The 13,565-nt window shown below is 40.1% G+C and overlaps 1 protein-coding gene across 2 annotated transcripts; it reads left to right on the top strand.

The window, feature by feature from the left end:
- Positions 1-227: 227 nt before the first annotated feature.
- LOC116732755 (uncharacterized) lies at positions 228-11,943 on the top strand. Of its 2 annotated transcripts, none has more exons than XM_032583192.1 (8): positions 228-447; positions 534-649; positions 2,891-6,187; positions 7,103-7,777; positions 8,429-8,478; positions 8,555-8,616; positions 8,702-9,031; positions 10,998-11,943. In XM_032583192.1, the coding sequence occupies exons 3-8, from the start codon at positions 3,047-3,049 to the stop codon at positions 11,012-11,014; spliced, it is 4,275 nt and encodes a 1,424-aa protein (XP_032439083.1). In that variant the 5' UTR covers positions 228-447; positions 534-649; positions 2,891-3,046; the 3' UTR covers positions 11,015-11,943. The 2 variants fall into 2 exon arrangements, with proteins under 2 accessions (XP_032439083.1, XP_032439084.1); XM_032583193.1 differs by having other exon boundaries at positions 534-663.
- The last annotated feature ends 1,622 nt before the right edge of the window (positions 11,944-13,565 follow it).

The raw sequence follows: 13,565 nt of genomic DNA, 5'->3' as shown, positions 1-13,565 counted from the left end.
ATCATTTTTTTACCCCTTTCAACAAGAACATGCCTATTTTTATCAGCTTGACATACAATCTGTGTTTTTAATGGCCCCAGAAGATTATTATACAGTTACTGTTAAAAAGATCAATATTTGCCAGGCGAGTTGATAAACCCACTATTTATGGTTGTTTGTTCACATATAGATGGTTGTTTTAATTTGTAAACAACAACAACAACAACAACAAAAACAGTTTAAATAAATACTGGTTTAAAATTCAATAAGATAAGCGGTTCCTCTCCGCACGCGCACACAGAAACGTGTTGGAGCGAGCATCCAGGTCCCACATCCTGGTACTTTGAGCGTTGTCAAGGCTGCTCCAGGCTGAGCACGGCTGGCGGACAGTAGCTGCGGTGGCCTGGCCCTATTCTGTCCAAACAGCGGTCGTATAAAGTGTCCCGGAAAGTTAGGTGTAGCTGGAAGGTAACAGACATGCATGTTTCAGTTCCTTACTGTTGTAATCTTGCTGCTTTTCCTTGTTAGCCTGCTCCTTTTCCCTCCATGTTTAGACGCAGCACACACAGACTGGCGCCCCCTCCGTTAGGACAACAGGCGGAAGACGTTGTCCATTGTGCCGCTGAGGGAGACAGGGATCCGGGCATGCTTTACGTGAAAATGTAGCCATGTATGTCACTAAGGGTTGGTATATTTTCCTTCACTGAGGTTATGTTTAGTAACGTGGCCGCGCCTCAAACCAAACAATTACAAGTAAGGGATAAAGACTGTGTACGACGGGACTAATTTGTGATTGAAAAGGGACACGTTTAAAGGGACAGAGACTGTTTCCTTCCTGGTTACAGTAGCTAAAACGTTTTCACACACTCGAAAGCTTGGCATTAAACGGAAGAAAACATCTCGAAGCTCCTGTTAGACAATGCGTCATGTATACTTTATAAACAAATGTTATCCACAAATGATTTTGGAACAGATGGGTCATTTTAGTCATCTCCATTATTTCGTTATTTGGACAAAGCCTTCTTATGTGGTTTAAATAAATTAATAATATTATAGGAATAAAATAAGAAAAAAAAATTGCCTGTGTGAACTCAGAATGTTATTTATGTTGGACTGTTCCATACACAAATTACAGTTGTAATCCCTAACCCTGTCCCTCAACTGTCCTGTAGGTTTGAGATCTGTCCCTGCTCCCACACACCAGTCTTAAACAATTGTAACTTCTTCATCATGCCATTAAGTTCAGGTATGTTGAGGCAGCAAAAACATCTAAAACACATAGGGCCAAGAACAGGGACCAATTCTTTAGAGCAGAATATGAAAAATGCATATAAAAGTGAAGTGTGAAGCAGTAAAGTGATCATTGAAAGCAAAGACCAAATAGAAATCATTTTTTGCTTTTATTGAAAACTTTAAACACCAGTGTTTTTGTTTATTGTAAGAAAAATATTCTTAAACAAACCCATCAGAACCAAATGTGTCATCCTGTTTAGATGTTTTTAAGATGCATCTCCACCCAATGCTTCACTTGTTATCAAAGCCAGTGTCAGTGGTAGTTGGTTGTCTTTAGTTGACATTTTTGGCCTCCGACACTCTGTTGGTAAAATGTTGGCTTGCTCTCCCTTAAAGTATTACTTTAGATTGTTGAAGTTTGTTGAAATGTACGTGATTTTATTTCATCAAACAAAGTTGATCTCGACTTTGTTTCAATGCAACAGTCCGTGGTTTTTGGATTTGTAACCATAGCTTTATTGTTCTATTTGCAGTCATGGAACAAGTTAGTGGTCCATGACTACACAAGTCCAACACCATGCAAGACAGTTGGAACATTTTTTTTTGCCGATACGCTAATGCAGTGTAAAATGTTTTCCTCTACTGCGTAATTCTTCTTATTATATACCAATAGACCTTAATTATTTTTTTAAAGGGTTTTACAACCTCTCTTGGCTTGGTGAGCAAAAGGAACTACTGTTTTTGTAAGATTATTGCATTTTAAATAACATTTGTTCCAAAACCTCCAGACACCCAAAAATGAAGACTTGTTGCTTTTTTACAATGCTCACATTTGCTAAACAGCAGGTAATCAGTTCTCTGCATAAGCAACACCTGGCTACTAAATATTCTCATAATTAATAACAAAACTGCCGGATAAGCTTTGTTTTATTTATGGTTATCTTTATGTAGCTCCTGCATATAGATTTGCTGTATTGTTCTATAATCTGTCCTGTGTAGCTAGTTTTATATCAGTATTAAGAATTTTTAAGGCCCAGGGATGAGCAGGTATGTCAACTTGTTGTGATAGGTTCAAACTTTAAAACTCGCAACACTACTTTTTTTTTTTTTTACCCTCCAGGGGGTCTTTTGTGGGCTCTAGTGTCCCTTATTTGACAGTGGGCTGACAGGAAACGGGGAAGGAGAGGGGGGAAGACATGCGGCAAATATCGTCGGGTCCGGGAGTCGAACCCACGATGGCCGCGTCGAGGACTCAAGGCCTCCAAAAAAATATGGGTCGCGCTAACCGCTACGCCACCACGGCACGCCCGCAACACTACTTTTTAAATCAGAAGCTGCAGTCTTTGTAAATGTAATGTGGCAAAAAAGACTGTTGGTACTAATTCCTCTGCAGTCCAATGTTATCTGAACAAAAGCTTTACAATGGATCTTACTGACATTGATAAGTAAAAAAACTTTTTTGCTGGTTTGTATTAGGTTTCACAGACTTGTCTAATAATTTCTGTATGTAATATCTTTAGAAAAACATTCGTTACACACTTTTTGTTTAGACAAAGTTATCATCCTCATCCAGGAAAATACAATTAAACAGGATATACATGTTTGATGCTCAATAAATTTAAAATATTTGTGAGGTTTAATGCAAAAATGCATCTAAAGGTTGTGTTATTTCCCCTAGGTACTGCTGTATGCCAGTGCAATGCCATCTGCTCAGCAGCATCTCTTGGGAGTTAACCACCCTGAGTCTCTACTGAGGAACTCAACTGATTTACTGTGACAAAGATAAATCTTGCTGTTAGATGAGAACTAATGGGCTATCCAAGCTAGCGATAGCATGCCATCTCAGAAAGGTAAAGGTTGTCCAGCGTCCCATCGCTACCGGCCAGCCTCTGAATATGATGATGCCACCCTCGCCCAAAAGAGAGAATATTGGAGAAATAAGAAAAGGGAGCAGAGGGCCCGACTGTCTGAACAGAGAAAGAAGTCAACACAAGACAGCAGTGAGGAAAAGCTCTCATACATGTATGTCTCTGCAGGGGTCAATACCAATTTGTCAGACCCCTTGGCTGCCTTGTCCTCTCCTTTGCTAAGTAATGATGTCTCATATAGTTCTTTATCAAAGAGTGAAAGGACAATTGAACACAGTTCAACAAAGGCCCCTAAAAAACAGGAGCGGCATCAGGCAATGACAGTTAGCAAGGTCCTGCGTAACTTGCAGCCAACATCGTGCTCCATTTTGGCTACAGCAGCTGAGGGTGGCTCTGTCACAGTGAAACGTCCAACAACCAAAAGTCTTAGGAATCTGGTTACCTCATCCAAAAGCAGCGGAACCGAACTGAACACCAGTTCATCAGTGCCTCCAGTCAGAGTAACCCCTTTTACCAGCAGCAGCTCCACAAAAACAGAACCCAAGCCATGTGGATCAATGCAGGACTCACCACTCCCAAACACAACATCAGAGGCACAAGTGGCATTGAATGGGCTCCAGGTGTTGCCTTGTGTAACAACAGATACAATGCATGCAGCTTTATGTGGCCCTGTTTTTAATAAAACAGAGGGCCAAAGAATACACACAACACCTCAAAGTGGATTAAAGAGTGCCTTGGTCACTATAAAAAGGGCTACATGTTTTGGCATTACACCAGCTCCCATGGAGGAGGAGGAGAGAGCAGCCAAGCGAAGAGAGCACTGGAGAATCAAAAAACGAGAGCAGAGAGCAAAGCTGGCAGCTAAGACCACTAAAGTCAGAGAGAGGCCACAAAACAGAGATGGGCTACCGGCACAGAAGACAATACTTGTGGCCAACTCAACTCTGACCTCTCAGTCGTTTCTGAGAGGCACAAGCCAGAAGCGGAATCCAGTTCGGGTTAAAGGGCCGTATACAACAGTTAGATTGGAGACTGAAAACCTGCAAAGTGGGTTAGCTGTGCCTGACCTGCAAACAGAGCAGATAAAAGTACAGAATCCACATGGGCATAAGATGGAACAGACAGTCGGAACGTTTAATACAACCGCAGTAAGGAAGCCAGCAGAATCACAGAGAAAACTAACTTATATGCATCATTCTAACATTACCCAAGAGACTTCATCATGTAAAACACTTCGACAAAGGTCCATTGAAACACAGAAGAATTTCCTGAATCAGAGAAATCTAAGAAATAAACCTTTCTTGACAGCTGTAGGGTTTCGTACCAGAGCTATCCCCACAATGGACACTAATGACACACCAGAGCAAATACTAGCCAAGCGGAGAGAGTACTGGCGGAATAAGAAGCGTGAACAACGAGCTAAGCTTTCACTGGAGAAGAAGGTTCGACTAAAGGAGAAGGACTCTTTGACACGCCGAGTAAAGCGTTACCAACAAATCCTTGAAGAAATGAGAAAGGCAAGAACCTTGGCTCATTCAACTGAGAAGACCCCTACACTCGCATCTGAGGCCATTGGGGGGTTCATCAAAGAGGATGGGACTCTTACAATTAACATACCTCACAGTGCAAAATATCAAAGTATAGTTGGAGACAAAAGTGAAGAAAAGCTCCATGACATTTCTAAGAAGATGCAGCCAACGTCACAAACTGATATGAACTGGAGAAGTGTTTCCCCATGTAGGGTAAATCGGCGTTCACCTCTAACTCGCTCATCTCAGGGTAAAACTGCTTTTTCTTTTGTGCAGACAGTCAACAAAACTTCTAAATTAATTGCTGTCAAACCACAATCTCACCTTGACATAACAACTAGTTCCAGTCCAAAGCCAAGCAAAAGTGTTCAGCAGCTCACACTAACTCATCTCCAGTCCCCTCATAATGCAGCCTCAGTCGCAGGGTCAAAGTTTGGTGGCTGTGTCATGAAAATGAGCATCTCAAGCCGTACGCCATCACTTCCACTGCTATCCGTGGGTCCAAAGCTGTCAGAAGAGGAGAGGATGGCAAAGAAGAGGGAATACTGGAGAACAAAGAAACGTGAGCAGCGAGCGGCTCGTGCTTCACGACTGAAACACAGTATTTTCCAAGCAAGGACCAGTGCAGGGTTACTGAGGAGGAGGGTGCATACACAAGAATTAAACACCGTGCAGCCGAGCACCAATCTTACTATCAGTGCAGAAAAAGCACAACATTTTCCAAACAACTCTGTGAGTGCTATACCACATGCAAATGAAATAAAACAGGAGGGTGAGTCTGTGCCAGCAGCTGACCTAAATTCTCTACCAGATCAAGCCATCTGTCCAGACAAACCCCCGACCTCCCCACCTGCACCTCCAGAGCCGGAGCCTGAGACATCTCTCAGTTCAGACAGCCAAGCCACCACTCTGCTGGCTGTAGCCTCTATGAAGAAACTGCTGGAGGAATCCCTCAGCTCAGTTTCAGAGAATCAAATCGAACAGGCTGGTGTGAAAATAGAAACAACCGAAGATGCTTCAGAGCAGGACATAAAGCCTGTTTTATCACAGCTTCATTGTGAAGAGAATGACAAGGATTTATTACCTGCTTGCTTGACATCCCAAATTAAAAGCTTGCTGTCGGATAGTGATGTGCTGGAGGGAAAAGACTTACCAAATCCCCAGCTCAGTGATGCAGTTCCGTCTCTTTCTGCGTCAGGTGAGGTGGCGCACTCTGCCTGCGCTCAGTCACCCCGGACGTCTTCAACACCTTTCATCACCACAGCCTCATCATGTGGAACTCGGAGATCTTACAGCAGCAATTGGGCCCATCAAAGCTGCTGGTCTGAAGAACTACCGAAGCTCCATCACATCACAACTACATCACTGGATCCACCACAGCAGCATCAACTTGATCAGCATGATCAGCAGAGACACAACAGCTCTGTGCCACCTGCAGAAAGGTTCTGCAGCAGTATGACAAGGAAGAGCAGCTCAAACATCCTTCAGAAGAAGAGGGAATACTGGAAGCTGATGAAAAGGCAGCAGAGGGCGAGGTTAAAGGCCAGGCAGAAGGAGATTCTTTCAAAGAATACCCAGGTGAGCCAACAGTCAACTTCTTGACCTGGATGTTGATTACAGTGTTACAATGCAAAATGTTCTGTAAGAGATTGTGGTTGGTACTTCCACTAACCAAGCTGACCTACCAGGTGTTAAAAAGTTAAAATTTACTGACAGAACTTCAATGTTTTTTGTTGGCTTTTTATGTGGCAGGTCAAGACAATGTAGTATGTACAAATACAAATGGGATGTAATGGTTCTGTTGTTACAAAAAACTAGAGAACATAACGGTCAGTCAGGACCCTGATGTTGTTTTGTTTTTCCCTTCCAGTTTCTGTATATTTTTGCACCTCCAACTAGTTTTTGCTTGAATACAATCATTGTTTTTTAACCAGAATCTTCCCTGTTGTAGCTTTCAAAAATGCACTAGTGTTGGATTTGGGAAAATGAAAATTGTATTTTAAATATCTGGTAGGGGAAAAATAAAGCTGATGCACAATGTGAACATTAAGCTCCTTATTTTTGAACCCTGTTCTATTTCTGAATGACACCTTGCTATATTGTCATTTAACAGCATATAAACTTTTAAATGTTGTCAGGTTTCTCTGGTTTTCAGAGATAAAAGAAACCTTTGTATGTTTTATATCTAAGACAGGGTTTCAATTTTGGTTCTCCAGCAAATGTAAAGGGTCATAAATTTAACTAAGAACAAACATTTTGATTTCCATTTTTCCATTTGAGCTGGCTAGAAGTATCTTAGGATAAGAACATGAAAACAGTTGATTTCTGAGGTTGGCTCAGCTCCAGCCTTGTAGGCAGGAGCATCTACTCCCACTGAAACCTGAATCATTACGCCACACCTCATGCTAGTGTTGGGCTCTCTGAAAACTATATCTACACTGTAAGTTCCTCTTGCTGAATACCCTTGTGTTTCTGTTATTTTTTATCTTTCAGAATGCAGGACTTGATATTAATATTAGTGAATGTGTAAATCCATCAAAGCCATCCTTCCAGTCCTGTTCGTCTGTCACATCAGTACCTGCCATGAGCAGCGTCCCTGACATCTTGGTTGGCTCATCGTGTAAAATTGAACAATCACCTGACACATTCTGTATTAAACCCCCCATCATCAGCAGAGAGGGAAACGTGAAAGATGAACCTTCATCACATCTGACTGACTTTCTTGGAGTTTCTTCACCTCACTGCCAAAAGTGGACACCCAGAGCCACAGAGACTGAGACAGCCCCTTCTTTTCCTACTCTGAAGCCCCCAGACAACCCTCTGACAAGCATCCACCTGCAGCCCATTGAACTTCCTGATAGACATCAAAATCCCATCCTTAGTCCTATAAAAATCTCTTGTGCTCAACTTCAAAGTCCCATAAATAAGGTGGAGTCTGCTGCCCAGGCAGCATCAATATGCATCATGATGCCTCCAAAGCCCATCCCTGGGGAGTCTGAGGAGGACTTTCTGAGGAGAAAGCGAGAGTACTGGAGGTTAAAAAAGAAGGAGCAAAGAGCAAAGAAGGCATTTCAGTACAAGGGGTTCACCTCAATAAGAGACTCCAGCGGCAGCAGCAGCTCTGATCTGCCTGGTCAGGATCTACAGACGCCGACGACAGCTATGGAGGTAAGACCAAAACTAAACGGTGTGGATAGTAAGGGTAGATCCTTATATGGATCCGTTCAATATCTCCTGATTTGATCACATTTCCAAATATTTTTGCAATGGATTCAATTAATCAATTTTTTGTCAAATTTTACTATTAAAAGTAGTCAAATCTTTTACAGATTTATGTAAAATAAAACATAAAAACAAATCATGTTCTTGTGAAAGATCTTATGAATTGCTGCTAATTTTCCTCTCCTGTTTAATTTTTGTAGGTAGGTTTACCATCACCCTAATCTTTAGTTCCCTCCACAGATTATGTTTTTGATTCAGGTCGGATCAGTGAAACAATAATATTACCTCCAGTCAGTGAAAAATTACAAGATCACAGGAGTATGTATAATATTTTTGGCTTAACTAACTGTAAAGGATGAAATCAGAAAGGTTTTATGTGACATAGACATGGGCTGATATGAAATTATGACAGTGTTATAGTCTTAGGCAAAAATATTACAGTGTGGCAGTATCGCAGTATTATGATTCCAATTAACTCTAATCATAATTAGCATTGTTAGTCTCGCAACGCATTTTGAGACTAAATAAGAAGAAAATATAGATTGGGACTTATGCCATGGTGTGTTCCTGTTTCATTTTTCCATGTACTTCCTGCAGGATTCCAGTCAGTGGGGAAACTCCTCTGATGCATCTGAAAATCTAATGAGGTGGGAATTCATGTAGCTTCTGTTTTTAGCATCGCCTCCATCAGCTCTACCTAATATAATCATCTTGTTTCGTCAGCATCCCAGTGGATCCTGACCCACCACCGTTTATATACACCAACTGCCCAGCTCAGGTAGAAGGTAAATGATCATCTGTCAGTCTTTGCTCACCAATCTGTTCAGCATGGCACAACACAAAATTGTCTCTAACAGGTTTTTTTTTCAGGTGAGGCAGATATTTTGTTTGCTGATGGTGATGATGATCATGATGGTAATGATGAGGAGGAGGATTCTATGTCAGAGGCGGTCTGGAGAAACCGCTACCTCATGGACTATGATCCACTCAACCAGCTGCTGGTGTGCATGGTCTGTGGTGAGCTGCAGTACTCCCACAGCCTGGAGGGGGTGCAGGCCCACATCGACGAGGCACACCCCCTCACCCTGAGGCTGGAACCCAGGGAGAAACAGAGGATCCTGGAGGCCTGGGACGAGCAGGTGTCGCAGCGGGAGCGCTTCTTCAGCAGCCAGCTGCAGCAGCACTGTGGTGCTGCAGAAGGTACCCTGAGCCTGCTAACATGTCCTTCCTAACACTATACACTTCATATTCACTCAGTCATAAAGTCTTGGATAGCAGAAATTCAGTCTTCCTGTGCCAGAGATGAACACAATGCTTGGCAATTCTACAATCCCAAGATCCAATAAGTCCTATAAAATTCCTATTTTTTATTTTTATGTGTGTTGTTAAATGTGTGCTTTTGAAAAAGGTGTGATCCAAAACATCTTGAAAGAACAAAAGCAGGGATTGGATATAAGACAGCTGTTGCTGCCGGTAACAGGTTTTGTTACCTGTTCAGATCAGAATATATTCATGCGTAATAGTTAAATTTTATTTTCAAAGCAGATGCTCATAATTTAATCTTTACTAGTCACAAAGAGCATTTCAGTTTACCTGAATGCCTTCGTCCTTTTACACAGTGAGCATGTCAAATACCTCAGACACAGCCGTTTCTAGGACAAATTCAGCTCAGCTATAAGGCAGCAGTTTACAACAAGACCATGTGGTCCAACTCAGGTCCAGTTGTTGGAATATATACTGTTGGAGCCTATTAAGAATTGGATTAATTTTTATTTTTGCTAATGTATTAATGTTACAGATCTAAGATTGTGTGAATGATATATCTATTGTAACTTGTTTATTTGTTTTGCTTAGACCCTGCTCCTTGTCAGTCAGCCTCCTGCTGTAATTAACAAGCAGAAGCAGCTGCTGTGGCTGATCTGATTGTTTGGTTAAGGAGTGAGGAGTGAAATAGTTTTTCTACCACCAAATAAAGTTTATTTTTTACACTTTTTGAAAGTCAACTCGGAGAGTGTTTCTGTTATTTTTGTACGTAAAGAAAGCTCACATTTTGCAACCAGAAAACTCTCCGCGAGTGCTTTTTGTTTTGGATGAGTCGAAAACCTCCTCCTAACTACTCTGGCACCTTTTGATTTTGGAAACTTGTTATCATGCTAGAGTAGCCGTAATGTGCAAAAAATGAACAGACCACTGCTCTGAAGTCCATTGAGAACCTCACTGTTATTCTACCAAATACCAATTTCTGAACTCTTCCTGAGTTAAAACGTCAATATTGTGGTTTCTTAATGAATATGAACTTGTTTTCTTTGCATTATTTGAGGTCTGAAAGTGCTGCGTCTTTTTTGTTATTTTGACCTTTACTCATATTCTGCAAATAAATACAAAATTTTTGCTTGGAATTTCAGCAAAAATATGGTATTTTTATGAACTACTGACTACTCTCAGTAGTTTGTAGAATAAAAGAATAATGTTCATTTTACTCAAACATATAACTATAAATAGTAAAATCAGAAAAACTGACCATTTTAAGTAATCTCTTTAATTTTTTCCAGACCTGTTTATATTAATAACATCAGTCAGATTCACACCAACACATATAGATAGATTCAGGGCATAACATTATAACCATTGACAGGCAAAGTGTATAACACTGAAATCGTAGAAGTGTGTATCACAGAAACTGAATGTGCTTATATGTATTTATTGATCGATTCATCTATATGCATGTGAATTTATCTTTTATTATTGATATTTTTTGCCCTCAGTTTATATTTGAACTACATACAAAAATAACCTTTTTAAATAAATGTAATGACAGGATTCTGGACTTGTGTGACCTTCCTGAGATCATTGATCCTTTCTGATATATTGATTTTGTATGCAGTATGGCCACATGATTAATCTGTGAAATAAAGGGTTCTGGTCGGGTTCTGGGGGATCAAATTCTGCTTCCGCTCACTGACATGTAACCCAATCTTTAACCCAGAACATTCATGGGTGTTCAAACTTTTTCACATCCTCTACCTGACTGATTCCCCTCTTGGGACTCAATATTTACTATAAATAACTCAAGTTCTATTTTTTCTTTGTTTTGTATTTTTCAGTTTAATCAAAGTCTTATTGATGATATTTTGACTGTTTTATGCTTTCTGTCTTGTTTTTACAGAAACATACAGGAACTGATGTGTAAAGGAGATTGCTGCAGAGTTGACTGGAAACCAAGTCCAAAAGAGAACATCATCTTTCTATTTCTTCTCTCAGTTCTGTTTTCCATTTCTTTTTATTTATTTCCACAAAGTCATTTTAAAAGAAAAGGCTAGGTTAGATTCCTTGATTATATTTGGGAATAAAAGACCAACAGATTTACTGGGCTTGATTTTTTTCCCCCCACAGTTAAAACCTATTGAATAATTCAGTTTTGGACACATTCCAGTCTTTGTATTTTTTTTTTCTCTCTGGATCCAGGTTCAGTTCGTGGCTGTCTTAAGTTGTGCAACTGCTTTTTAAAAGTGTCTGTACCATGCTGCTCTTTGAAGCCCTTTACTGTATATTCTCCTGTTTTATTATTTGAGGCAGCTTTTTCTTTGGACTTCATCACCTGTGTGGAAATCTTTCTCCAGTACCTTCAGGGGTTTTATTTTTTCTCTTGTACGTAATTAAATACAAAGGTAGCTGTGAAAGGCCAAATTTTTTGAATATTGTTAATATTATTTTTTAAACATTATTTATTATTTGTTGATCTTTCTTAAACATAGTTGTTAGCTGAAGATGCATTATTCATACATACAGTTCCATGTTAGAGTAGGACAGTCTCTCATTTGTAAGTATTGAATAAAGATTTTTCTGCATGAGTAGTAAATGAAGCATTGCAGCTAAATATCAGAATGCATTCCTGATTTTTGGTTTTATCTTCTCTTTGGTATGAAGCTTAACATCCTGAATGAACTTTGTTTAAGCACAAATTGAGAAAACTGAAGCACAGCTGGAACAGCGTGAGGCGCTGGACTTTACCTTGTTTTTTCACATTTGAATGTAACTTGATGACATGTTTACCTGTTTGAGAAGAATCTTTAAATGCCTTTTCCACTAATAAATCATTTCTACATTTTGGTTATGCAGTGCAGTTTTTTATACACATCTTATTCAATAATTATTCTGATTAGACTTTGAAATAAAATCTTTTAATACTGTCTTCATAAAAATCCAGAAATAATCCAAGTCTGGCTAAAATAGATAAAATGGATAAGAAATATTAAAGATTCCTGCTCACTTCATTAACAGTATTTAACCTAAACCATTAAAGCAGGATTGGTTTGTTTATTTTCTGGTTTTAACACCTAAGCTTAAAAACAAGTGACTATATTTTATGGTAGAAGAAAGTATTTCATCTTTGAATTTTTTTGAGGACCATGTAGCATTTTCCCAGATGTGATACAGCTGTAACCAATGTCACTATGTGATAGAAATTCTAGAAGTTGAAACAAACCCATCAGGAACATTTTTATGAACTAGTTAGCATCATGGTGTTTACATAGTAGCCATCAACAAGCAGGATGTACAAATACATTTTCACTAGATGAAAATGTATTTGTAATGTAATTTATGACATTTTCCAGATGTGCGCAGAGCTGCAGTCAATCATGGACCAAAATCAACCCAGGAACTGCAGCATGCTTTCAACAAGTTTTTTTCACTGGTACTGGATGGAATGTCAAAGAAGTGTATGAGATTGGTGCAGGACATTGAGACAGTGGTGAGGTGTCTATAATCAAGGACTCCAGAGACAGAGGGGATCCGCTCTGAGTCTTCCTGTCTGCGGTGGTGATGGTCAGGTCAGGATGGTCTCAGTATATCCACACTGTGCAAGGAAAGTATGGAGTGAGCGCAAACCAACCCATAGCATGATGCTACCACCACAATACTCAACAGCTATCAGTACTTGGGTTTGGAAGCCTCACTTTGACTCCCTTAAGTATATTATTTACTGCAGACAGATAGTTTATTCATTGCATCTGACCAAGCAGTCTTTCACTAAAACGGTATTAATAAGATTGTTTGTGAGAGCAGTCAAAACGTTAAAGTGTTTGTTTTTGGGGAGACATAAAACTGGCTTTACTGTCGACAGGCACGCTGATGTTCATAACGGGCTTCAGCATTGGCTGTTCTTCATCATGCTAACCTATTACCTTTGTTCAGAGCTTGACAGTTTTGGTCTTCTGGACAAAGTGTTGACATCCAATTTACTTCTACTTTAGAAGTGGCTCAAAACGACTTTCCCACCTTGTCTACTCTTTTTCCTTCATGATCTTTGTGTTCCTTAAACCAGTGGTGTTTAAAGTATTAGAGCAGGGGTGTCAAACTCCAGTCCTCAAGGGCCGCTGTCCTGCAACTTTTAGATGTGCCTCTGCTGCACCACACCTGACTAGAATAATTAGGTCATTAAGGCTCTGGAGAACTGATCTACACAAGGAGGAGGTAATTAAGCCATTCATTCCAGCGTTTTTGTACCTGTGGCACATCTAAAAACTGCAGGACAGCGGCCCTCGAGGCCTGGAGTTTGACACCTGTGTATTAGAGCTTTCCTTAGTTCATCACACCTGAATTAAATGATGGTTCATGAACAGAAATCTACAGAACTTTGACATGCTGAGGTAGTTGGACAATTGGAATCAGCCATATTGGAGCAGAGACTCATTTAAAACTGCCAGGACATCATGAGCGGCCCTTAACGACA

This window comes from Xiphophorus hellerii, chromosome 14 (genome assembly GCF_003331165.1).
Source record: "Xiphophorus hellerii strain 12219 chromosome 14, Xiphophorus_hellerii-4.1, whole genome shotgun sequence".
In the NCBI taxonomy this organism is placed as follows: Eukaryota; Metazoa; Chordata; class Actinopteri; order Cyprinodontiformes; family Poeciliidae; genus Xiphophorus; species Xiphophorus hellerii.
Note: the sequence above shows the minus strand (reverse complement) of the source record. Positions and strands in the feature narration are given on the sequence as shown.